Source organism: Oryctolagus cuniculus, chromosome 2, assembly GCF_051225735.1.
Source record: "Oryctolagus cuniculus isolate XC-2025 breed Fujian yellow rabbit chromosome 2, ASM5122573v1, whole genome shotgun sequence".
In the NCBI taxonomy this organism is placed as follows: domain Eukaryota; kingdom Metazoa; phylum Chordata; class Mammalia; order Lagomorpha; family Leporidae; genus Oryctolagus; species Oryctolagus cuniculus.
In genome coordinates, this window is record NC_142868.1 from 57955732 (window position 1) to 57981052 (window position 25321).

At 36.0% G+C, this 25321-nt stretch overlaps 1 protein-coding gene across 4 annotated transcripts in view; it reads right to left on the reverse strand.

Annotated features, from left to right (window-relative positions):
- Positions 1–25321, reverse strand: part of GPM6A (glycoprotein M6A) — a 345190-nt gene that overhangs the window by 49530 nt on the left and 270339 nt on the right. For all 4 annotated transcript variants that reach the window (XM_008249994.5, XM_070068303.2, XM_089327256.1 and 1 more), the window contains exon 2: positions 12544–12736. In XM_008249994.5, coding sequence (XP_008248216.1) covers positions 12544–12736 — 193 coding nt within the window. The remainder of the gene's footprint in view (positions 1–12543; positions 12737–25321) is intronic.

Consider the following 25321-nt stretch of genomic DNA (forward strand, 5'->3'; position numbering starts at 1 on the left):
CATAAAGAATATGATAATGGACTATTCTAACATGAAAACAGCTCATTTGGTCACATATATATTCTCTAGATGTCTTCTTTATCCCCACAATTTATATTTGTGATATCCTAAATTTATATTTTTTATGTTGTGTGTTTCTTAACAACTTCCTGTAGCTATGGTTTTTTATATTTACCACTTTGACTTTAATCTTTAGATTAGTGATAAGGTAGGAAATGGCTATTTCTTCCTCACCATTTAAAATCAATGCATAAGTGAGTAGATGAGTAGATCTATCAGTCTGTGGTATTAGTATATTGAAGTGAATTTAATTTGCTTCTCTTTATAAAAGAATTTAACACCAGCAGTTTTAGAGACTACAGTAAAACTGCTTTGGAATGTCCATCCGTAACTGTTATAAATAAAATTTTTCTACTGTGAAAAACAACAAGAGATTTACACTCTTTGATTTTAAGTGTCCAATACTTTATAGTTAACTATAAGCACAATGTTGTACAGCAGAGCTTCTTCATCTTACATGACTTTTCTGTATGTATTGAACAGCAATTCCTCAATTCTGCATTTCTTTCCTCTCCTAAACGTGTGGTTTCTGGGAATCTTCACACTTCGATTCTGTAAGTTTGCCTATCTTAGGAATGTCATATAAATGCAATCATACAGTATTACTCTTTTGTGACTCGTTTATTTAATATAGCCTAATGTCCTCAAGTTTCATCCATAATTTAGCACATGGCAGGATTTCTTTTAATTTATAATGGAATATTTCATTAAATGTATGAACCACTACAACTTTATGTATTTATCAGTCGACTTTTAGGCTATTTATATATCTTGATTATGGTGAATAATGCTGCAACAGACATAGGAGTAGAGGTACCTCCTTGAGATCTTGATTCCAATTCTTTGGGATAAATACCTAGAAGTATGATTGCCAGATCATGGGACAATTTTATTTTCAAATTTTGGAAAGACCTCTGTAATGTTTTCCAAAGCAGTTATACCACTTTACATTCCCAAAAACAGTGCAAAAAAGACCTAAATATTACCTTTAATCTGTAATCAATTTTGAATTGACTTTTGTGTATGGTCAAGGGGTCTAATTTCATTTTTTGTATGTGGGTATCCAATTTTTTCAATCATTCCCTTCTGTGAAGTTTTGTCATACTCACTGAAAATCATTTTGCTCTATATGTATTGGTTTATTTCTGGACTACTTTGTTCCTTTGGTCTCTGTTTATTTTTATACCAGTATCAGCATGTTTTGATTAATTTAAACTTGCACTATATTTTTAAAGATTTTTATTTATTTATTTGACAGGTAGAGTTACAGACAGTGAGAGAGAGACAGAGAGAAAGGTTTTCCTTCCATTGGTTCACTCCCCAATTGGCCACAATGGCTGGAACTGCGCTGATCCGAAGCCAGGAGCCAGGAGTCTCTTCCTGGTCTCCCATGTGGGTGCAGGAGTCCAAGCACTTGAGCCTTCCTCCACTGCTTTCCCAGGCCATGACAGAGAGCTGGACTGGAAGAGGAGCAACCAGGACTAGAACTGGCACCCATATGGGATGCCGACAGTGTAGGTGGAGGATTAACCTACCACGCCACAGTGCTGGCCCCTTGCACTATATTTTGAAATCAAGTATGGGGTCTCCAGATTTACCTTCTCTGAGTTTTTTTTTTAATTTCTTATGAATTTTAGGATTTTTCTCTATTATTGTAAGGAATGCCACTGGATTTTGAAAGAATTGCATTGTTTGGTAAGTAATTTTAAGTAATATGGACATTTTAGCAATATCATATCTTCCAATTCATGAACATTAAATATCTTTCAATTTATTGTGTATTGCTTCATTTCTTTAACAATGTCTGTAGCTTTCAGCATACAAGTCTTTTCTTTCCTTGGTTAATTTTATTTCTAAGGTTTTTTTTTTTTTTTTTGAAAGCTGTTGTAAATAGGATTGCATTGGTATGAACTCAATCCTCTTAAATTTGTTGTCTTGTTTTGTGAGCTAACATGTGATACATCCTGATAAACGTCCCATGTGCCCTTCAGAAGAATGTGCCGTCTAATACTGCTGTGTGGCATGTTCTGAATATGTCTCTTTAAAAGCTCATTTGATCTGGAGGGTGATTCAAGTCTCTTTCCTCTCCCACCCTTTATCGAAAGTGGGACGTTGAAATTCCCTACCAGGACTGAGTTGATGTTTATTTCTCCTTGTGGTTTTGCTTGTAGAACGTTATGTTTTCCTCCCTGTCCAGCTGTAAGCCTTCTCACAATTTCACTGGTTAGCTCTTAGAGGCCTCTAGGCATCCACATTATGCCAGTTCTATCAGTTCTTAGACTGAGGTGATACAGAAACCTGACCCTTAGTCAGCTCTGTGAAATTTCTAGAATATTGGATGCATTTTTCACTCTTCTCTTTCCACCCATGAAGAGAACATGAGCTGGGATGATATTTCCTAGCACTGCGCTGGCTTAGGGTAGAGGCTGATGTTGACTGAGAAGCATGGCTCTTCTTACCCATATCGGTGGGGCTATTCCTTTGTGCTCAATGGGCTACTGCAACCTCTTAAGTGGATTCTGTAAATCCCATGATGGTATTTTGGCCTGTATGCTTTAAATTGGTGTTTCTGTGTGGGAACAAGTGCTGGAACTTAATATTCAACCATCTTGCTGACATTATTCCCCCAAATTCATATTTTACTTAATAAGAATGCATGGATCCCTATGACTCAGCATTCAGGCTAGAAGTATGATTACAAATTGCTGAAGAGAATTACAATAGACATATACCTTTGGCTTTACCCTTTTGAAATTTGACTCCAGTGTGTTGTAAAAATTCTTTGGCAGTTACTGCTGCAGAAAAACAGGTCTAGCTCTGTATTAATTTATGATGGCTATTATAACAAATGCAAACAAACTCAGTGGCTTAAGACAACACACACTTACATGTTAATAGTTCTGGATATCAGAAATTTGAAATTAGTTTCCTGGGGCCAAAACTGAAGTATTGGCAGAGCTTCTGGGCCTCCAAAGGTGAGGGGCAAGTTCCTTTACACTGTGCCTCTTCTAGAGCTGGTTTCCTAGCATTCCTTAGCTAGTGATCCTTTCGCTATGTTCAGAGCCAGCAAGTAGCACCTTCTTTCAGTAGTTATGTGAGTTTTTTCTCTGATCAAATATTCTTCTGCTTCATTCTAATAAGGACGCTTTTATTAAGATTTAGAGCCTATTTAAGGAAATCCAGGAGGATCTCCTCAGCTCTAAATCCCGCATTGAATCACAATTTCAAAGTCTCTTTTGCCATATAAGGTAACACATATAGGTTACAGGGATTAGGATCTGGATATGTTTGGAAGCAATTATTTAGCCTGCCACAGCTATATATTTTACTGAATTTGAAAGTTAATCTATTAAATTCAAAAATTCTTACCTAAAGTTTTTCTTCAGTCATCTAATAAATATTTTCAATGTTACATTCAAAAATCCTTTTCAAAATTTGAAATTATCAAACTATTTAAATTAAATAAAATCTGAAGTTATCTCACTGATTTAATTCTATCACAAAACTACTCTGTTAACAACAAGCTCTGAAAGAACAAAGAATTTCAAATTCATGAAAATTAAACTCATAATTTACACTAATATGAATTTTTGTTAAAGACAAGTCAACAATTTGTACTGATAACTCTCTTACAATGAGGTCACTGACTGTGTTTATAGCAGGATCAAATAGAGAATCCTAAAGCATTTTATCTTTGCTTCACTGCATGCGCTTTCCAAAGTGCCAATTCATATTACCCTGTATCTGAAGGGCTTCATGTAAGTCCTTTACCTCCTTTTTAAATGCAGACTTTCAAATTTGGCAATGCTTGTGTATTTGTTTGACAAACTGGTTTAAGAGCAATGTATGCTCATTGTAAAAAAAAAATGGAGAAAAAAAAACACAAAACAGGAAAAAAAGATTTATTATTAACTGTTTACCCTCTCAGTTTTTTATAAATTTCAAGAAACTTCAAAAAGCTATAATAATTATATACTACTTTGAAAGCATCCTTTTTTCAGCCAGTCATTAATATTTTAAACTATTAAATAAATTTTCAAAGATTTTTAAGATTATGGTACATTTTATCATTTGAAGATATTATAACTATATTTTACCATTCCCTGTTTGTGTTTAGTGATAGGGATAATAATGGCTCCTACACAAAGCCTGTAATATGTTACTTTCTGTGAAAAAAACAACTTGGCAAATGTGATTAAACGAATGATCAGGAGATGAGGCTGTTGTCCTGGGTTATCTAGGCAGGCCCAAGGTCTTCACATAGGTCCTTAAACATGAGTGATGCAGGAGAGGCAGGTTCAAATTCGGAGATAATTTGAAGATGTTACACTACTGGCTTAAAGATGAAAGGTAACCGTGAGCCAAAGAGTGCAGGTGGCCTTTGGAAGCTGAAATAAGCAAGGTTGTGGATCCTCCCCTAGAGCTTCCAGATGGAGAAGAATTCTGCCAATTCAGTTAATTTCAGCTCATTTCAGTAAACCCTGTAAGACCATTTCAGACTTCTGAAATTCAAAGATGTAGCACAATGAATGCTGTTTTAAATTACTAACTTTGTAGTTCTTTTCTTTATGGCAGCAGTGAGAATCTAATGCTTCCTCTTACAAACAACATGCTAATAATAATGATTTGTAGATAATATTTGTTCACCATCTATATTGTCCCCCTAGAATAAATTCCTGGAGAAATTCAAAGTAGACACAATCAAAGTGGTGTCCACAAAGTTGAAACACATGGGTAAAAAGTCGGAAGTTTCATACTCTGTTTCCTAATAGCAGGCATCACAATTTAATTTTTCTGGTGAATGGATAGGTAAAAAGCAATACTATTGCTTTAAAGTACTTTCTTTAGTTTACTATTGATGATAGATATGTATATATATATACACATGTATGTTACTCTGTTTTATTTGTATTGGAATACCTGCTTTATATATTATAATTTTATAATCTGTTCTTCGTTTATTAAAATTAGAAATTTTAGTTATGTTAGTTGTATTTTTATGTATAATTAGTGTTTTGATAATACTTAAATGAGTAAAATTTTAACTTTTGTAAAAATCCATACTTTTTTCCTTTATGGATTCTTATACTGCCTACATACTTTTTTTACTTCATGATAAGTGAAATCTTGATTGCTCTTCCCTTTAAGCTTTCAAAATTTTGCATATCCTTATATTTTAACTTTAATCCATCTGAAAGGTTTTTAGTATATAAATATGAAGAACATAATTTTATATGAATTTATAAGTACCTATGTGTGTGTAGGTCTTTTTATCTTTCCATTCTATTCTGCTTGATACATTTTTCAGTATCTGTGCCAATGCCATAGAGCAGTAGCTATTGTAGCTTCCCCATGCTATCTATCTAGTTTGCCTAATGAATCTTAGAACTCAGGTAAAGTAATAACTCCAGCAGTCTTTGATTCATGTCTACACAGTCTTTGTGGATGACACTTTGTTCATGTATCTTTTATGTGTTAATGTTTCAAGATACAGAAGTTGTTTTAATCTATTCCGCATCCCTGAAGACTAGCAACTGATAGGCACATAGTGTAACCCAATTTTTTTTGTTGAAGGAAAGAATTCCTTAAAAGTGTACCCAAAGATTAGCCTTAAAACTGATAAATTCAGATTTGAAAACATGAATATTGTGAAAGTACAATAAATTTTAGAAGTGTAATACCTGATAGAACTGGATACCATTACTAAGATAGTTGTTCTTGAAGAAATAAGACTAAGCAAATCATAAATTATAAACATCACAGAACATGGAAACTCACTGCTTGCTATGTCTAAACACCTGAACTGACAGGAAAATAACTACATTTCAAAGCTGTCCAACTATTCTTTAGAAAAGACTTTTGAAAAATTCTTTATATTAAACCTGGAATAATTTCCCTATAAACTGGAATACTTGGCATACATCTCTCTCTCTTAGAAGAACAACGCAAGTTTTCTTTTATCTGGTAACCTTCAAAATATCATTAGAATGAAATTATCATGTTCTTATTTATATTTTACCTAACATTGTTGTATTCTTGAATGCTAGAAAAGGCAATATAAAGTAGATCTTTGAATTCTAATGCAGTCTGAAACTTACTAATATCTACTCTCATCAAATAGCAAACAATAATAGTATTATGATAAATAGGATGCATTCAGAGACATTCAGACATTATAAACCAGGATAGTGGGCATTACATTTTTGATACAGCATCAAGGACAACATTACAATTGAAAATATCATCACCATCATTGTCATTACCGTCACCATCATAATAGTAAATAGGAGTGTAGTGTTTATTATGGGCTGATGATATAATTATTTAAAGTCATTAAGTAATTTATTCATATAAAAACGTTAAGAAGTAATCAGAATTAGTATATCCCTTTTACTAATGAAGGACTGAAGTAGTTAGATTAAGTTGTTGAAGGTAAGAAGCTAGAAATGGGCAGAGTCAATAGAATAAGCCCCAGGACTTTCACCCTAGAATCTTACTTACTACATTACATTGTCTATCTAAATTCTCATGATTTGGGTATTTGGTTTTGTTGTTGCTGTTATTTTTTTAGAAAAATTTATTTAAAAAATATAAATTTTGAAAGTACAACTTTTGGATTATAGCAGTTTTTCCCCCATAACCACCCTCCCACCCGCAAACCATCCCATCTCCTACTCCCTCTCCCATCCCATTTGCTGTTATTTTATATTAGTTTTTTTAAATCATTCATTTAAAGAGTATTCACCTTGCTGAAATATTACCTAGTAAGACACATACTATTTGATTATCATTTCTGAAATTAGGAATTCAGTATGGCTTTCAATCTAAGTTCTAGCTATGAAAAATTATGTTTGATTATCCAAGACTAATCAATAAACTCACATCAAATTTAATTTTTCTAATGTTCTAATACTGTTATAAGTAGAAGACTTCATCAATATCTTTTAGCTGTTAACACTCTAGATCATTGTAGAAATAGTTTATACTGCTATGATTTCTATCAGCTTATGAAGGTTTGTTTCTTCTGGCCATGAATTCATGTTTCTTTCTCTTTCTCATTCTGACCCAAAAAATTACCAGAAAAATGTATGCAGAAACAATCGTTAACTTCCAAGGAATAAATGTGAAGTGCGAGCAAACATACACACACCCATGAAGTTAGTTCAGAAGAAAGTGAATTTACCTTTTATCTCAGCTTGCTGTCTGCCTTTTGTTTTATAGAGACAGGAGCTAATTTTTATATGTGCATTAAACATTGAAGAATTTTTTTTCTAGTGAACTCAGTTTCTGGTGCCTTGACCTGAACTCAAAATCATCACATTTTGAAAATAAAAAGCATTCACTGTGGAAATCAACTGTATCATATCTTGATGCATATTACAGTTACAAAAAAAAACAAATACAACCTTATTTAATAAATTACATGGGGATATATTTCTGAGTAACACTGTTCATTGCCCAATCCTCAGAAAAATTATTCAAGAAGCGATGTCACGTAGCAAAATTAGTGATTTGGATCTCTTTTTGGTTACCTAATTTTCTAACCAGTCTCCATATTGATTTTTTTTTGTCCTATATGAATCTACTTGGCAGAAGCAAAATAGCTGCCCTAATTCTTGCTCATTATTTCAAATAAAACTTTTGAAGCATAGTAATAACATCTCACCAAAATCACTCAGATAAAATCTGAACCAGAAATCATCAAAACTGCCTCCTCATCACATAGCAGAAAGCAGAATAGCAGTGAGCTATTTCCAGTGTTGAGTGGGTTTTAATGTTCTAATAGCAAAGAGAGATTGCGATTTAGGGTGCAAAAATTTCCCCTACCTGAACAAGTGGGTTAAGTTACATACTTATTATCACAACAATTCAAGGAGAACAAATGACCAATTCTTGAGGTACTATACTGAAAAATTAAGTGAGAAAAATCTTCTGGGAAAATAAGTGAATAGAGAGAGACACAGAAATACTAAAATTTATGACAATGGGTTAAAAATTGTTGAGGAACTTTCTCATTCTCTACTGCTTTGAAAGTATTCACACCTTAAATGGAAAATGGCCTAGCAATTTAGTGGGTAGCTTAAGTTGGGAAGGTGGGACTTGGCTTCAGAAGAGCACATCCCATTGTTGTGAGCTGATTCTATTTAGAATTACATGTCTGCAACGTAAATTGCAAAAGAATGGAGACCATCTGCAAAGTTATTTGTATTAAGTACATTATTCACACTAGACAGATGATTAAGAAAACAGAATTGTCATACTTCAACATGACTGACTTTAGTATGTATGTCCACCATTAGATTTGGAAATACTAGCTATGCTGGGATATGCTTTTGTAATCAACAGGAGGGAGAGAATTGGGTGGGAAGCGGAAATGAAAGGAAGGGGAGGGAAGGAAAGGGAAGGGCTTTTAGGGTTCCTGAGATAAAGGAAAGGAGTAAACTCCTCAGTTCCTGACCACCATAAGTGGGATATGTGGAGTTTCGGCAATCAGTTTCATTGCTAAGTTTGCACACCCAGTAAACAGATCTCTTTTCCTTTATGTTCTGTACAAGTGCTGCACTTGGTTGAATTAAGCATAGGAACTATAGAGGAAAGGAAGTAAGAATCTCTCTATATTACTAAAATTGGCCAACATGTCTTTTTGCCACATTAATTTTCAAACTTGCCTTAAGTTATTTCCAAGCAAGGTGTAGTACCTGCAGATATGTGCATCTTTTACTTTCCACTACTTTATATACTGTTATTTTACATTTTCTGTTTCCATGACACTTTTCCCCATTCTTATTGTTTTTCTAATTATTTTTGATTTTTATATTGTTCATATTGGAGGTTTTTTATTTTATTTAAGTTAAACAAGCTTCATACATTTCATATATACAAATTTTGGAACATAGTGACACTCCCACCCCTCCTTCCGGCCCATGCTCCAAACTTTCTTCCTCCTCCCTCTTGCATTCCCACTCTTAATTTTTATAAAGATCTATTTTCAATTTACTTATGATTATAAAATTAACTCTACACTAAGTAAAAGAGTTCAACAGGGGCTGGCACTGTGGTGCAGCGGGTTAACGCCCTGGCCGGAACCACCGGCATCCCATATGGGCACCGGTTCTAGTCCCGGCCACTCTTCTTCCAATCCAGCTCTCTACTATGGCCTAGGAAAGCAGTAGAAGATGGCCCAAGTCCTTGGCCCCTGCACCCACGTGGGAGACCTGGAAGAAGCTCCTGGCTCCTGGTTTCGGATCGGCGCAGCTCCAGCTATTGCAGCCATCTGGGGAGTGAACCATCAGATGGAAGATTTCTCTCTCTCTCTCTCTCTCTCTCTCTCTCTCTCTCTCTGCCTCTCCTTTCTCTGTGTAACTCTGACTTTCAAATAAATAAATAAATCTTAAAAAAAAAAGAGTTCAACAAATAGTATGATGAGAAAAAAACAAACAAACAAACTGTTCCTCGATGGGAAGAGACAAGAGTTTAAACAATCATCAAATCCCATTCTTCTGATATCCCTGTAGGTTAGCCCTGCACAAGGTCATTTCTACTTTATCTAAAAATTTATGTAATTTTAAAATTTATCAATTGCCACTAATTGCACTGAGAAGTTTATAGTATCTGTCTTCTCAATCAATTTTCATGAACTGCTTATTGGCAGGGAGAGTCTAAATCTACTTGATAGTTGCACACGGCCTATATAAGGAATTTTAGTAATTTGAAATATGAGAAGAGATAACTTAAACATTTACTTTTATTTCAATCAAATTGGTATTCTTCCTATTTCAAAAATGAATTATTGGTCTCACATTTCATTTCTTATATAATAGAACAAAAGAAAACAAAAAAAATGAAGTGTAAGATCTCATATCTTTCTTTGAAACTGCTACTCAAACAACACCTTGGAAGTATTAGTAGCAAATTGTGATGCATTAAAATTTATTGCCTAAATATTATCTAGATATCTTGATTGATATTGCTGATGGATGTATACAAGCATCTCATGCCATTTATTAACTTTTGATTTCTTACCAATCTGTCACTCCATAACCAAATTTAGCAATTTGAATGTAGATTACAAAGAATCTGTAGATTTTATGGACATCTGTGGTAGCTTAAAATAATGTGCAGTGAGAACATATTTTGTCCAGAGTAGGCTGAAATATAACTAAAAGGAAAAATGTCAGTTTTTTCACACTATATATATATCCAGGCAGTCATTTTATTAAAGCTCTCTGCACAGTGCAATAATCCAACATGCTTTCAAACAGCTTAATTATATTGTAAATAATGAATATCACTTATAAATGGTTGAGGATTGATTCATGCTAGTTTAATCTAAGGCATTGATAGTCTAACAATTGAAAGTTTACATGTCTGCTTGCAATTTGATGGAAAATGACAAATTGTCTATCACAGGCTTGATTCAATTTAAAAGATAAGGATAATTTTCCAGAACTAATTGGTAAACTAATATGACAATGGGACTACAGAACTTTTAAATTGCTATTAATTCTTTATTTCCATTTATCAATGATACTGATGTGGCTACAACATGATACTTCAGAAACAGGAATATAGTTATATAATGATTTTACTTCTTAACTGAGTGGTTAATGAGTCCCCTTCTTCTAGTCAATATGTCTGTGGGGGGCATAGAGTAGATTTTCCTAATCTGACAGCACTTTCTTCATTATATTTCTTGTTTTCTAATAAGTATTTTCCAGTATTTTAAGTGCCAATATATTTCTGAAAACATAGATATTCCAGATCTCCTAAAATTCTGCTATGGATTGTGTCAAGAGATCCATTCCCTTTATACCTCAAAGTAGAGAATTCTTGCTCTATCCCTTGATAGAAATGTGCAACTCTATTATCTTTTAATTTTCACAGAGTCACCCTAGTTAACAAAAGTAAAAAGTATTTAAGTACACTCTACTCATGAAAGTATGTGTATCACTAGCTGATAAAGTATAAACAAACTTAGCAATATCATATATCTCTGATATTGTATTTGGAGGTCAAATGTCTTCTTCCTAGAAAATTGTCCAGGTTGACCAAGTCTTGTCTTAGATTAGGGCTCAAGGTTATAATTACACTATGATGAGTAAAAATCAAAGAAACGCTAACAATCCAAATAACCACTAAGAATTTTAAATCTAAAATCATCTTATTTCAGGGAAAAATTAATATGAAGAATTTTTGAATCTATTCAGAGTGACAAAATAAAAGACATGAACAACATTAAAAACCCATAGTATCAAGCAGCATAAAATAAAGACAAAAATTGGAAGAAAAACTAAGAATTTTAAGAAAAACTAAAGGCTCTGGGGACAGATATTAGCTGGGATTACAAAAAAAAAAAAAAAAAACCTGTAGGGACCGGCTCTGTGGCATAGTGGGCCTCTACCTGTGGCTTGGGCATCCCAGATGGGCACCAGTTCTTGTCCTGGATGCTCCTTTTTTGACTCAGCTCTCTACAAATGGCCTGGGAAAGCAATGGAAGATGCCCCAAGTGCTTGGGCCCCTGCATCTATGTGGGAGACCCCAAAGAAGCTCCTGGCTTCAGACTGGTCCTGCTGTGGGTGTTGTGGCCATTTGGGGAGTGAAACAGTGGATGGAAAACCTTTCTCTCTGTCTCTCCCTTTCTCTGTCTGATTCTACTTCTCAAATAAACAAAGAAAATCTTAAAAAAAAAAATCTGTAACAAAAATTATTTTCTTTCTGTGAGCATAAAATTGCTAAATGGATTATCTGAACCAATAATACATTTCAGAAAAAATATCATTCAATACCAAACACATTTTATGCAATATAAAGCAAGAATAAACTGAAACTTCATAGGCAGCCTTTCACTTTCAGACTGCCTGAGTCGTCTTTCTGAAGTGCATTTTTACATTCTCATGATTTAGTGATATCAGGAGTTTACACGGGGGCAAGGAGAAGGGGAGAAAAGTATAACTGTTTGTAAAAGGCTGCATATTTTTTGAACTTTCCTTTTTCAGAAGTTAATGAGAATTTTTCACAATGTCTACATCCGTGCAGTTAGGCAGGGACAGTAGATGATATCATCTGTATGTTTGAGTTAAATTTTCTAGAGGGTGGGAGCACCCATGGAGTTCTGGTGATTTCCCTAGAATAGCAGCAGAAGCCAGATTTATACCTAACTCTGTTCTCAGTTGTCTGTTATATTCTATTACAAAGCTTCTGCTCAAATTAGAAGAGAACAAGAAATGCAAATATTCCAGTTAATGACTATTGAATTTTAGATAAAACCTTTCAGCGAAAACATAGATTAAGTCAGACAGCCTCTGGTTCCATTCTAAATGCCTTGCATTGATTGAAAAGCCAATGCTCTTTGGAATCATGTACAGTCTGAGTATATTTTTTCAACTAATCATCACCTCTCTTAACTAAATGTGCTTATTTATTCAACACACAGCAATGTAAACATATAACAGCTAAATAAGATGCAGTACTAGAATGACTTACATGGTAAATACATCCAGAGTATCTCCAGCAGTTCTTGCCATCTCAAAGTAGGTTTGCAGAATGTTGACGGTTCCAGAAAGTGCTTCATGACCACAGCCACAGAACAGGGCAACCCCAGCATAGAGCAGGATGGTGGCAATGAGAGAAGCGTAGGGGATGCCTCCCAGGCATTTAATACAGCACTCAAAACACCCTGTGGAGATTAACAGGAAAACATGACAAATTCGTATATGAGTTTTTACAAAAAGAAAATATTTATTTACTTGCATCTACTTGAAAGGTAGACAGAGAGAAAGAGAGTGGGAGAACGGGACGGAGTGGGAAGAGGTTTTTTTTGTTTGTTTGTTTGTTTTTTTTTCCATCTGCTGGTTCATTCCCCAAATGTCTGAACATCTGGAGCTCAGTCAGGCTGAAGGCAGAGCCTGGAACCCCATCAAGATCTCCCTTTGGGTGTAGTAGGGGATCTTAGCACTTGAGCCATCATCTGCTGCCTCCCAAGGTGCTCAGCAGGAAGCTGGAACTCAAACCAGCACTCCTTTATGGGATGCAGGTGTACCAAACAATGGGTCAACCCCTGTGCCACAACACTCTTCCCCAAAATTCATAGCTTAGAAAAATGCTTAAAACTGTTTTCTTCAACATCAGCACTATGGGAAGGTAAACATATGCATCAAGTCAGGTCAAACATATGCATCAAGTCCTAGAATTTCTGAGAAATTATAAAGATCAAATGTCTTAATTGTAAGTCCATCTTTTTGAGATAGGAGAATGTTTGCTACCACTGATGGTTTCTTCTTCCACCCCAAGATCCACAGAAGTCATTCCTTGCCAACCTTGACTTCCTGTGATTATCTTCACCATACATGTACGTGTGTGTATATGCACATATAATTTTATCATGAATTTGTTGCTCTCAAATTACACAGCTTACATTTTTATTTCAGCATTTTTTGAACTCTCTGTAGCTGTGTTTTTCAAACAGTGAAGGAAAACCACTTATTGCATTGCAAAATTAATTAGTGAATATTGGTCATAACATTTAAAAAGTGGAAGAGAATAAGACAGATGATATTTGAATGCATTTCAAACAGTAAGAGAAATTATTTTTGAATTCAGATACTTACATATACTATTTATGTAGTGATTTACAATGTAAAATCTATTTCTTGTGACTTACATTTCAAAAACATGCGAAAGATACTGACATAGTACAAAACAGCGCAGCTCAAGAGAATCTTGAACCCATCATGGGATCAGCAAATTATTTTTTTTCATCTTACCAACTATAAAAGGTAACAATGAGGGGCTGGTGCTGTGGCACAGCGGGTTAAGCTGCCGTCTGCAGTGCCAGCATCCCATACAGAGAGTGATTCGGTTCCCAGCTGCTCCATTTCTGATCCAGCTCCCTGCTAATGTGCTTGGGAAAGCAGCAGAAAATGGCCCAGATACTTGGGTCCCTGTGCTCATGTAGGAGACGCAGAAGAAGCTCCTGGCTCCTGGTTTCAGATCAGCCTAGCTCCAACCATTGTGGCCATTTAGGGAGTGAACCAGCGGATGGTAGATTTCTCTCTCTCTCTCTGTCTCTCCCTGTAACTCTGCCTTTCAAACAAACAAAAATAAATCTTCAAAAAAAAAAAAAAAAAAGAAGCTAACATGAGAGAATTTCCCTCATATTGTTCCTGTGAGGATTAAGTGAACTAATATATAAAATAATTCTGGACATACATCAATTACTCAAAAATGTTAGCTACCACTATTAAGCATAAGTTTAATTATTATTAATAATCTTATCATAATGTTATATGTATGCCAAAAGTTCTTTCACCTCATGTTGTTAGTTTGCTTTTGGAAGTCTCCTAAGTCCCTATTATCGAAGAACTGATTCAAGCATTTAGCCTGAAACATCAGAAAAAATGTTACTAATATTCGAAGTATATTTTAGGGGGTCAGTGCTATGGTGTACTGGGTAAAGCCACTGCCTGCAGTGCCAACATCCCATACGGGCACCAGTTCGAGTCCCAGCTGCTCCACTTCTGATCCAGCTCTCTGCTATGGCCTGGGGAAGCCTTAGAAGATGGCCCCTGCACCTATGTGGGAGACCCAGAAGAAACTTGATCCAGATGAAACAGTGGATGCAAGACCTCTTTCTCTGTCTCTCTCTCTGCCTCTCTGTAACTCTGCCTTTCAAATAAATAAATAAATCTATTAAAAAGTCAGAATTTTCTAGGTGACTGCTAGATATCTTCCAAGAAATTAACTAGAAAAATGCTTAAGTATAAATGTTTTTCAATAATATATATCGATGAGATACTATGTTCCATCTGTTGATAAATGTAAATTTAGGTAAAAGGGCTGACAGTGCTTCAAAAGATGATCTGATGATCTCAGTTTCACCTATGTCCACTTCTATCCTCTTGCCTCCTCCACTCAAATCCTTATTCCAAAGACTCCCTTCTACTTTCTTCATTTTGGAAAATTTTGATCAAATCCCCTTTTGTAATGATGAAGACTCCCACATAACAAATTATAGTAGTAATAAATGGTCTTTAAATAGATTGTTCCTATTGTACTTAGGCATAGGAAGTCATAGGAATGCATATGCAAGTCAAGTATCCCTTTTCTGAAATGTTTGGGGACAAAATGTTTTCGATTTCATTTTTTTCCCGGAGTTTGGAATATTTGCAAATAATAATGAGGTATCCTGCAGATGGTATGAATTTAAATTTTTTTTTTCATTTGAGAGACAGAGTTACAGACAGAGAGATGGAGAGATAAAGAGAAAGGTCTTCCATCCTCTGGTTGACTCCCCAGCTGGCCCTAATAGCTGGAGCTGGGATGATCCAAGCCAGCAGCCAGGAACTTCTTCTGGGTCTCCCATGCCGGTACAGGGGCCCAAGCACTTGGGCCATCTTCTACTGCTCTTCAAGGCCAGAAGCAGAGAGCTGGATTGGAAAAGGAGCAGCCAGGATACAAACCGGCTGGCACCGCAGGTGGAGGCTTAGACTCTATAACACAGTGCCAGCCCCTCTCCATACTTTTTAGTTTACTTTAAAGAGACATTTTTAAAGAAATAGTTATTAATTTTATTTGAAAGTCAGAGTTTCAGAGAAACACACACACATACACACACACACACACACACACAGAGGGAGAGAGAGAGATTTTCCATCTGCTGAGTCACTCCCGAAGTGGCTACAATGGTCAGAGTGGAGTAAGGCCAAAGCCAGGAGCCAGGAGTTTCATTTGGGTCTCCCACATGGGTAGCAGGAGCCCAAGTACTTGGGCCATCTTCCACTGCTCATTAGCAAAGAGCTTGGTCAGAAGTGGAGCAGTGGAATTCAAACTGGGACCCTTATGAGATGCCAGCATTGGAGGCGGCTAAACCTACTGAGCTACAACTCTGGCCTCCTGCAAAGTAGCCTTATTATTTTTCGTATGCACCTTCACATAGATGGCCTGAAAGTAATTTTATAGAATATTCATAGTGTGCCCGTGTTTTGACTGAAACCCATCATATGAAATCAAGTGTGGAATTTTCTACTCTTGGAGTCATGTCTGTGCTAAAAAATTTTTATTTTGGATCACTTCAGATTTCAGGGATGTTCAATCTGCATGTGGATATCAACATCTGAGACATAAAATAATTACAATGTTCCTATGCGAAGTAGCTTATGTTTAGAAATTGAGCTGATACCCAATTTTAATATTACTAATTGTATTAAGAATTATAGCCTTGTCTCACTTGCCCAAGAGTCTGAACACCTCCCCACTCTGCAGCTCCTGCTTATGCAAGCAGAATCATTTCCTGCACATTCCTCCCCTGACACATACACACACGCACACTCACAACGTGGGGAGGCAGAAAAGGTTAGAACAGCTTGAAACTTGGTATAGTAGGAAGATATTTCACCAGCAGATGGTTGAGACCAGTGTGTGTAGTATCTGAATGTCATTGAGCACAGTTTTAGGTGAAGATTTACAGGGTGGAAGAAAATTGGGACTTTAAGCGTTGTAAAATTCTCATCTTACTGATTTTTTAAAAAATAATGGGGAGAAAAGGAAATTAAATTCGTACCAACCCTACAAAGAGCTATCTTTAATTTCGGCAAGGACATCAAATAGCCCATGATTACAAACCCCATTATTCTGTGTTTTCTCTTACTTGCTATTCTCAAAGCATTTTGTATAGTTGTGAGAGATTTCTACAGCAGATAATCTGGAGTGTCAAAATCAGATGAACATGCTCAACAAAACCATCAGAAGTTCAAATATAAATAAAAGAGTCCAAATACCAGATACATTTATAGGAAATACCTTCGCTGGATCCCAGAACCTAAAGTTTATTGAACGAGTCAACATAAAACATATAAAGTGGTAAGCTCATGAATGGTCACCAGGTCTGCCACTGAGGATTTCTGGTCAACTAGATTACTAATTCAGAATCAGTTTCTACTTAGGCGACCTCCCCCACTGTATTTTTAGATGGACCAAGGATAGAATCTATGCAATGTTCTGTGACCACAAGGAGGGAGCCTAAGTTGTAGCACTAGACCATTAATTGTTGACTAATGGCTCTCAAATTTAGCAAAGTATGCGATAAATTCCGTTACTGGGGTAAAACCAAATTGAAATATGAGTGAATACACATTTCCAAAGAGTGTACCATCGCCAAATGAAATCGAGGTACTTTTTTTAATCCCTATTTGAATGTTGCCACTTAAATCCTTGAGAGATATATTACCTATATTGGTAAATATTCCTGTAAATCTCCTTTATCCTGAGGTGAGGCTGGAATCTTTCAGTTTGAGACCTGCTTCCCTGCAAAACTTGTATTCACAGGACAAAACTTGAAGTTTCTCATCTAGCACATATTGCACTTGTAATGGGCTCTATCCTAATTAGCCCCACTCTCCACAGAGCCTGAGCTGCCTGTCGGTGTTAAGAGAAGGCTCTCAGAACTCCCATCTGGGGAAGCAGTGCATCACTTCAGTGTTCTCTCCAGCTGCCAGAATCCCACGTAGCTGCTGGCAGGGGAGCTTCTTCCCACCCACAGTGAGAAACAGCCTTGGCAGAGCTGCAGAGTTACCATAGCAACTGTGCCCCTGAGCCCGGGATGCGCTTTCAACAATCACCCCTTAAAACCCAGGATTCTGCTGCCCCCACCATCATGTTTTTACTGAATCACAAATGAAAATGAAAAAACAACACTCTATTAGATGAATATTAGTGAAAGCATTGTAAACGGAGTGCTGGCGCTGGAGAAAATATCCTTTTTGAGAAAATCTCCATGAAAACAATAAAGCTTACTTTGTATAGGAAACATTTTCAGTGCTAGCCATTATCAGAAGAGCTGTAAGTTCAAAGACTGTACATGGAATCTGAATGTTTTGTCATTACCTATATACATGGTTTCTGCTTATACATTTTCAATTGAGAAGACTCTATGCTTTCAGCTTCAAGATGAAAATAAGTATTGAAAGAATTACAAGATTTTACTCTCAAGACACTCTAAAGCATTAGCATTTGCCTGATGAGGTTATATATTTATTTATTTGTGCTTATATAAAAACTTCAAAGAAAATAGAAGTTTCTGAGATGGGATATCATTTTAGGAGAGATAATAGGTTATTAATCTACTATCATCTAAACCTTGTGAAATGAACACAAATCCTTGGTTTTGCTCACTTCTCAAACTATGTCAAAACAAGTAAAAGGAAAACAACCTAAAACAACAGCAAAATATATCATGGGAGACAGACAATGGGCAGGAAGAAACAACATAACTATAGATTTATCTAGTGAAATAATGTTTTTTTTCCTGAAGACTGACAAGTGAGGTTGATGAGTAAAATTGAAAAGAATGGAAATTAACAGTGAGATTGACAATTTATTAATCAATAAATATTTCCAGGTAAAATTTGCCTTAGAGTTGATTCCTTCTCTACTGACAAATGCCAACTCTGTCATTATCAAGTATCTAAAAAGGTATGGATCTGTTTGTGAGCCATCTATTCTGTCCCTTTAGTCTGTCTATTTCTGAGCCAATAGCACCCTGCTTATATTCTATTCCATCACTGTCTTGATTTGTAGTACAGTAAATCCCCTCAACTACATCGTCCTGCACATGTATATCACGGTTATTCATTACTCACTTACTTTACCACGAAAATTTTAGAAACAGTTTGATTATGCAAATTAACCCATTGGGATTCTTACCGATTTTTTTTTTAAGATTTTATTTATTTGAGAGGTTGAGTTATAAACAGAGAGAGGGAGAGACGGAGAGAAAGGTCTTCCATTGCTGCACTCCCCAAATGGCTGTATCAGCTGAAGCTGGACTGATCTGAAGCCAGGAGCCAGGAGCTTCTTTCGGGTACCCCATGTGGGTGCAGGGGCCCAAGCACTGGGGCTATCTTCTACTGCTTCCCCTGACCATAGCAGAGAGCTGGATCAGAAAAGGAGCAACCGGAACACGAACTGGCACCCATATGGGATGCCAAGCTGCAGGTGGAGACTTAGCCCACTAAGCGGCTATTATTTTTGTAATGAATTTTGTATTTGGTAACTTGAAAATTCTTTTGTTTATTCTGAATTACATTGTGTATTACATTGCAATTCTGTTGATAATATTAAATCTTATTATTCCTTTCTTTTCAATATTTTTATCTTTCATCTTTTATTATCATAGTGTTACATAAAATGCAGTAAGAAGAGTAGAAGCCATAAGAAAATACATTTTTGTGTATGTTCCTGATATTAAAGAAACACTTGCCATATTTTATCATTTACTGTTGGTTGGTTTGTTGGTTAAATGTCTCTTTTGCTCTGAATTCTGTAATATGCTTTTATCCACTCTATTAAAATAAGGTTATGCTTTTATCTTCCTTTTTTATGCCATTTCTATAGATTTCTCTTAATTAAACTTATATTCCTGAATAAAAATCCAACATATTTTATTACTTAATATTTTATTGAATGTATCATGCCAAAATTATTTAATAAATCTGCATTTATCAATTTATTTATCACTATTAAGTCCTCATCAGGTATCAGGTTCTCTGCTAACTGATCAGGCGGTACAAGTAAACCAAATCAACAAAATGGTGTTATTTTACAATGGGAGATAGGTAATAAGCAAAAAGCTGAAGATACACATATGAGATTGCAAAAACTGCAATGAAGAGATCCTACAGAGAGAAGGGAGCCACAGTATTAGAAAAATAGTTTTCAGTTTTTAATAAAGAGCCTGTCTAAAGCGACATGGGTGAAGGCGGCAAAGGAGCCTTCACCCATGAAGTTATCCAAGAAAAGAGAGGAAGTAAATGCAAATGCCCTGAGGCAGGTGTGTGCCTAGAATATCTGAGAAAGAATTTAATAGACTAATTGTGGTAAAATAGATTGAAATAGAGACAAAGGAATTTCAGATATGGTCTAAAATATAATTAATGAGGATAGCATAGAGGGATATATATGTTAATTAACTTGCTTGACATCTAATTTTTCTTTTCTTTTTTTTTTGGAATCTAATTCAAAGTAGCCTTGTACACTGATTTCTTTTTTCTATACCCTTGGAAAGTCTGCATAAGGTTATAATTATCTGTATAAAAATGTCTTGTAGTACTAACCATTAAAATCAACTACGAACTTCTGTATTTTGTGGGAAGAATCACAACCGAACTACTTTACTAACGGTTATAGAATTATTCAAGTTTTCTATTTCTTTTGAAGTGTCCTTGCCAAGTTCAAATTTTATAGACATCTTCAAACTCCATATAAGATTAAATCTTTTCATGTAATTATACATAACTTCCTTTTGCATTTTTAATTCCTTGTCTGCACACATTTTCATTTTGTCTTCCTTGATTGTCTTAGTTCTCTCTTTTGTTTTTCCTTTCACCCTTACTTCCCTCTCTCCCTACCTCCCCCTCTCCTCTCTTCTTTTTCTTCCCTTCCTCTTCCCTCTCTCTCATTCCCACTTTCACTCTCTCTCCATCTATTATTGAAGTGCATCTGTCAGGACAGTCCACATTCTATGCTGTTTACTAGAAAAGCAAAATTTCTTTCAATGGCTTGAAACACCACATTTTATTTTTCAATCAGGAAAGAATATCTATACCACATCAGTGGTGGGGATCTTTTCCCATATAGCTATTCAGAACTCAGGCTGCTAAAGGAGACATCATGTTCAATATTGTTAGTCACAATACTAGTAAACAAAATGGTTTGGTGAAGGCAATCTCACTTTGTAAATTAAGTTTTCTGGCCTCTGGTAAAATAGACCATTTCTTACTCACAGCCCAATGGCTGGAAAGAATCGCATGCCTCTTGAAAACCACACAGAATAAAAAGTGCAATTCTACCGCTTACCAGAAAACAGAGGACCACATGTGCTTGGCAAATAGCACTACTGACTGCCATGATAATTGATGCCAAAGGCTTTTCAGTGTTACTACTCTTAAAATATTTCATTTTTACACAATGCTTTGTTTCATTCACTTCTATTTTAATTTATTTTTACTTTCATGGAGTCTATTTTGCCACACATTTTGTAGTATTTTGAGGTAGATACTCAACTCATCAATTTTCAGTCTTTCTCTTTGCCTCAGTTAATGAACTGAGGCCATCAGCTTTCCTCTAATTCTGCTTTTAGTGAATTCCACAAATTCTGATACGTAGTCTTTTTTATTATTGTTTAGTTATAAACACTTTCTAAAGTCCACTGTTTTTTAACCTATAAGTCATTTATTTATTTGATTTTTTTCATTATTTCTTTTGCTTTCCAAAAATCAGAGCTTTTTTTCTAGTTTTCTGTTTGTTATTTGTCAGTATCTGAATTGTTATTAGAGTACTTGATCTATATGATATCACTCTTTTGAAATTTATCAAGAATACCTTTAAATTAACACACAGATGTATATTTTTAAATCTCTAAAGGTAGCACAAACATAGATCAGAGACTCACAGGAGAGCTGGTGTGTGGTATCAGACTATGAGGAGATTTTGTTTCCGCCTAACCCACCCAAGGTGAAAGAAAAGCAATTTTCCTTTCTTTCTTAGACTGACTTTTAGCATCCTGGTTGTTCCTTTTGTTTGCTTGATTGTTTTATTTCTTTTTGTTTTCTAGGTTCAGCCTTTCACTGCAGCCCTTCACAACCCTAGCTTTTGTGCTGTGTATTCCAACAGATTTCAGGCTTCGTTTCCTGACCTCTAACCCCAACTCCAGGACACGAAAGCAGAGCCTGTGGAAAGGAAGAAGAAGACATTCCCGCTGCTGGTTTCAAAGCTATTTTGCTTACTTCTCTGAAATCCTCTTTTACTTTATTTTTGACCTCTGTGCATTCTGATTACTCTCTTACCATAGTGCCCATCTAAAAGTAAATGTATTTTCCTGATTACATATGCTTTAAATGCACACATATTTGTTCAAAACTTAATTTTTTTGGAACAAGGGAAGCTTCCCTGTTACTTAGTTTAGTATACTAAATTGTACGGTAGATCATTGTTATAAAGGGGCAACTAAACACCTCTAAATAGTTGAGGAATGCCTTCAACATGGAAAACAACCAAAATAGAGAACTTAGAGAAAAACAGACAGCTGATGATAAATTAAAATAAACACAGTAACACATTAACTTATATATGCATAGGTTTCTCTAGGATAAAATACATGGAATTGTAATAAGAATTTAAAAATTTAAAATCTCCTATTAAAAATATGATAGGGGCCGGCGCTGTGGCATAGCAAGTTAAAGCCCTTGCCTGGAGCGCTGGCATCCCATATGGGCACTGGTTCTAGTCCCGGCTGCTCCTCTTCTGATCCAGCTCTCTGCTGTGGCCTGGGAAAGCAAGATGGAAGATGCCCAAGTCCGTGGGCCCCTGCATCTGCATTGGAGACCTGGGTGAAGCTCCTGGCTCCTGGCTTCAGATAGGCACAGCTCCGGCCATTGACGCCATAGTGAACCAGCAGGTGGAAGAACTTTCTCTCTGTCTCTCCCTTTCACTGTCTGTAATTCTGCCTCTCAAATAAATAAATAAATGAAATCTTTCCAAAAAAGATGATAGCATAAGTTTACATTTTAGTGGGAGGAAGTAAAGACAAAGAAAGGAAACTTATGGCAAAATAAAACAAACAAAAAAAGGTGAAAATTGGGGAGAAGATGCCCAACTTAGACGATCACAAGAGAAAGGACAACATCCACAACCAAGAATCATGAGGTCCAACAATTAAAATGGAAATTAACAAAGCATCAGATAATTAACATAAAACGTTTCCTAGAATTGAAGAATATGGTTGCCCGTTGGTGGGACTCAACGAATTCTCCCTGGGGAATGAATCTCCTTCTGTATTATTTACACCCTCTGCTACCACTGCTGCCCTGCTGCCCTGCTGATACCAAGAGGGTGAGAAGCCAGAGCTGGCTTTCATTGTTACGAGAGCTCTTGGAAATTAAGAAAGGAGGATACAGCACTGGAGTCACAGGAAATAAATATCTTAGACACAGCCTTCACCAGAGAAAGGAAATGATGAACTAGCTAAAGTTAAAGCAATTTTTTTTTTCAGAAAGCCATTTCTATAAACTTGTAACAATTCCAGTTTAGCCCTAGGATTCTTAACCATCTGTGAAAATGTTAGTGGAGTAAAGCCAACCTGACTTTCTGTTATCCTACTGTACAGGGAAACGAGCAAGTCCTTTGAATAGAAATACTCTTGAGAGAACAATTAATTCAACACCTGACTGGGCTATGTCGTTTCACATGCTTACTGATGTTTCTGTCTATATTAACTGCAAAGACACTGAATCACTATGTCAATATTCAATGAATAATTTTTGATTAGTACTGTATACTATGTGTACAGAAACAACAAGAAAACTGATCTTTGGAGCAGCCATTGAGGTAAAGCAAGTTAAACCGCCTCGTGGGATGCCCATGTCCCATTTCCATAGGCCTAGGTTACAATCCCACTTCCACTTCCTATCCAGCTTTCTTACAATGCACACCGTGGAAAGTAGCAGGTCACTGCCACCCACATGGGAGAGCTGGATGCAGTTCCTGGCTCCTGGTTTCTTTCTGGCCGAGTCCAGGCTGTTGCTGGAGTGAAACAATGGATGTAAAATATTTCTCTCTCTTTCTCTCTCTCTCTCTCTCTCTCTCTCTCTCTCTCTCTTTCCTTCCCTCTCTGTCTGGGTGTGGGTCTGTGTCTCAAATAGGCAAAATAAAAAATTAAAAAATGGTCTCTGTCCTATTTCAGCCTACATAATAATGAAAAATAAAAATAGAAATTTCCAGCATCTTTTCAGAAATCTTCCCAGAAACATCCTGTGGAAACATCTACTATTGTGATATTCTGAGTGCCCAAAGACAGCAGCCACATCACAGCACTCCTCAGCAAATTACAATGATAGAGGGTTTGGAAAAAAGAGTGATTCAAATAGAAGTTTATAAAAAAAAAAAAACAAAAAACCTTATAAAGTGTAGCATACCAGAAGAATAACTAAAAGCAGTCTAAAAATGTACTATATGTTTGCTGCAAAGTGTTTAGCACACATACTTTCTTACTTTTTTTTTTTTTTTTTAACAGGCAGAGTGGACAGTGAGAGAGAGACAGAGAGAAAGGTCTTCCTTTGCCGTTGGTTCACCCTCCAATGGCCGCCGAGGCCGGCGCGCTGCCACCAGCACACCACGCTGATCTGAAGCCAGGAGCCAGGTGCTTCTCCTGGTCTCCCATGGGGTGCAGGGCCCAAGCACTTGGGACATCCTCCACTGCACTCCCTGGCCATAGCAGAGAGCTGGCCTGGAAGAGGGGCAACCAGGACAGAATCCAGCGCCCCGACCGGGACTAGAACCCGGTGTGCCGGCGCCGCTAGGTGGAGGATTAGCCTAGTGAGCTGCGGCGCCGGCCCAGCACACATACTTTCTAATATTTAACTCTTAATGAATGCTATGATTACTTATGTTTGATAGCAATCTAGACTATAACTCTCAAGTAATACCTGAATAATACCAAATTTGTATTGACATGTTATTCAAATGTGTTCTGTGCTAAACAAAGTACACCTTAGGTAAGCATTTCAGTAATTCAAGACAAAGTGGCATTAACAAGATAACAAAATCAAATGATATGATTTTATTTTAAATATGCTAGTCATTGACAAATTACGGCACTTAGACAAACCAGTTTCTAATTTTAAAAGAAATATCTTTAAGAAGGAAAAGGATCTGTAGAGCTTGGATGCAAGTTTTATACCCTCCTAGTTTTGTGGCTCCATGTCAAAATCAGCAGGGATTTTGTCAAAAATAGATATCCCAGGATCTCCTCTGTTGAGAATCCTGTCTGTTTTTATCAAATGCTTCAGTTGGTTGGGATGTACAGATGTAGCAGCATATGGAAACCACACAGTTTCATATAAATTATATTAAATGCCAAAATTCTTTCAAAATAGCTATTAAATTAGGAATATGTGTAATACAGGAATTAAAAAGGAATTACTCTAAGAATCTGTGCAAATCATCATTTGAAATACATGGTTTATACAACTAATACATATATAACTTTTTCAAACAGTTCTTATGCATCAGGAATATTGCTGAATTTCAAAGGATTATCTGTTAACAATCTTTACAGCTCCATAAAAGTCAGCTATAATTATATACAGAAAAATGATCTTTGAGAGTAGATAATGAAAAGTGTCTGAAAGCCTACTTACTGTGACTCTTTCAGAAAGAATATTTTTCTTTTAAAATGTGTTTATGATGGAACTTTCTAAAATTAATATTA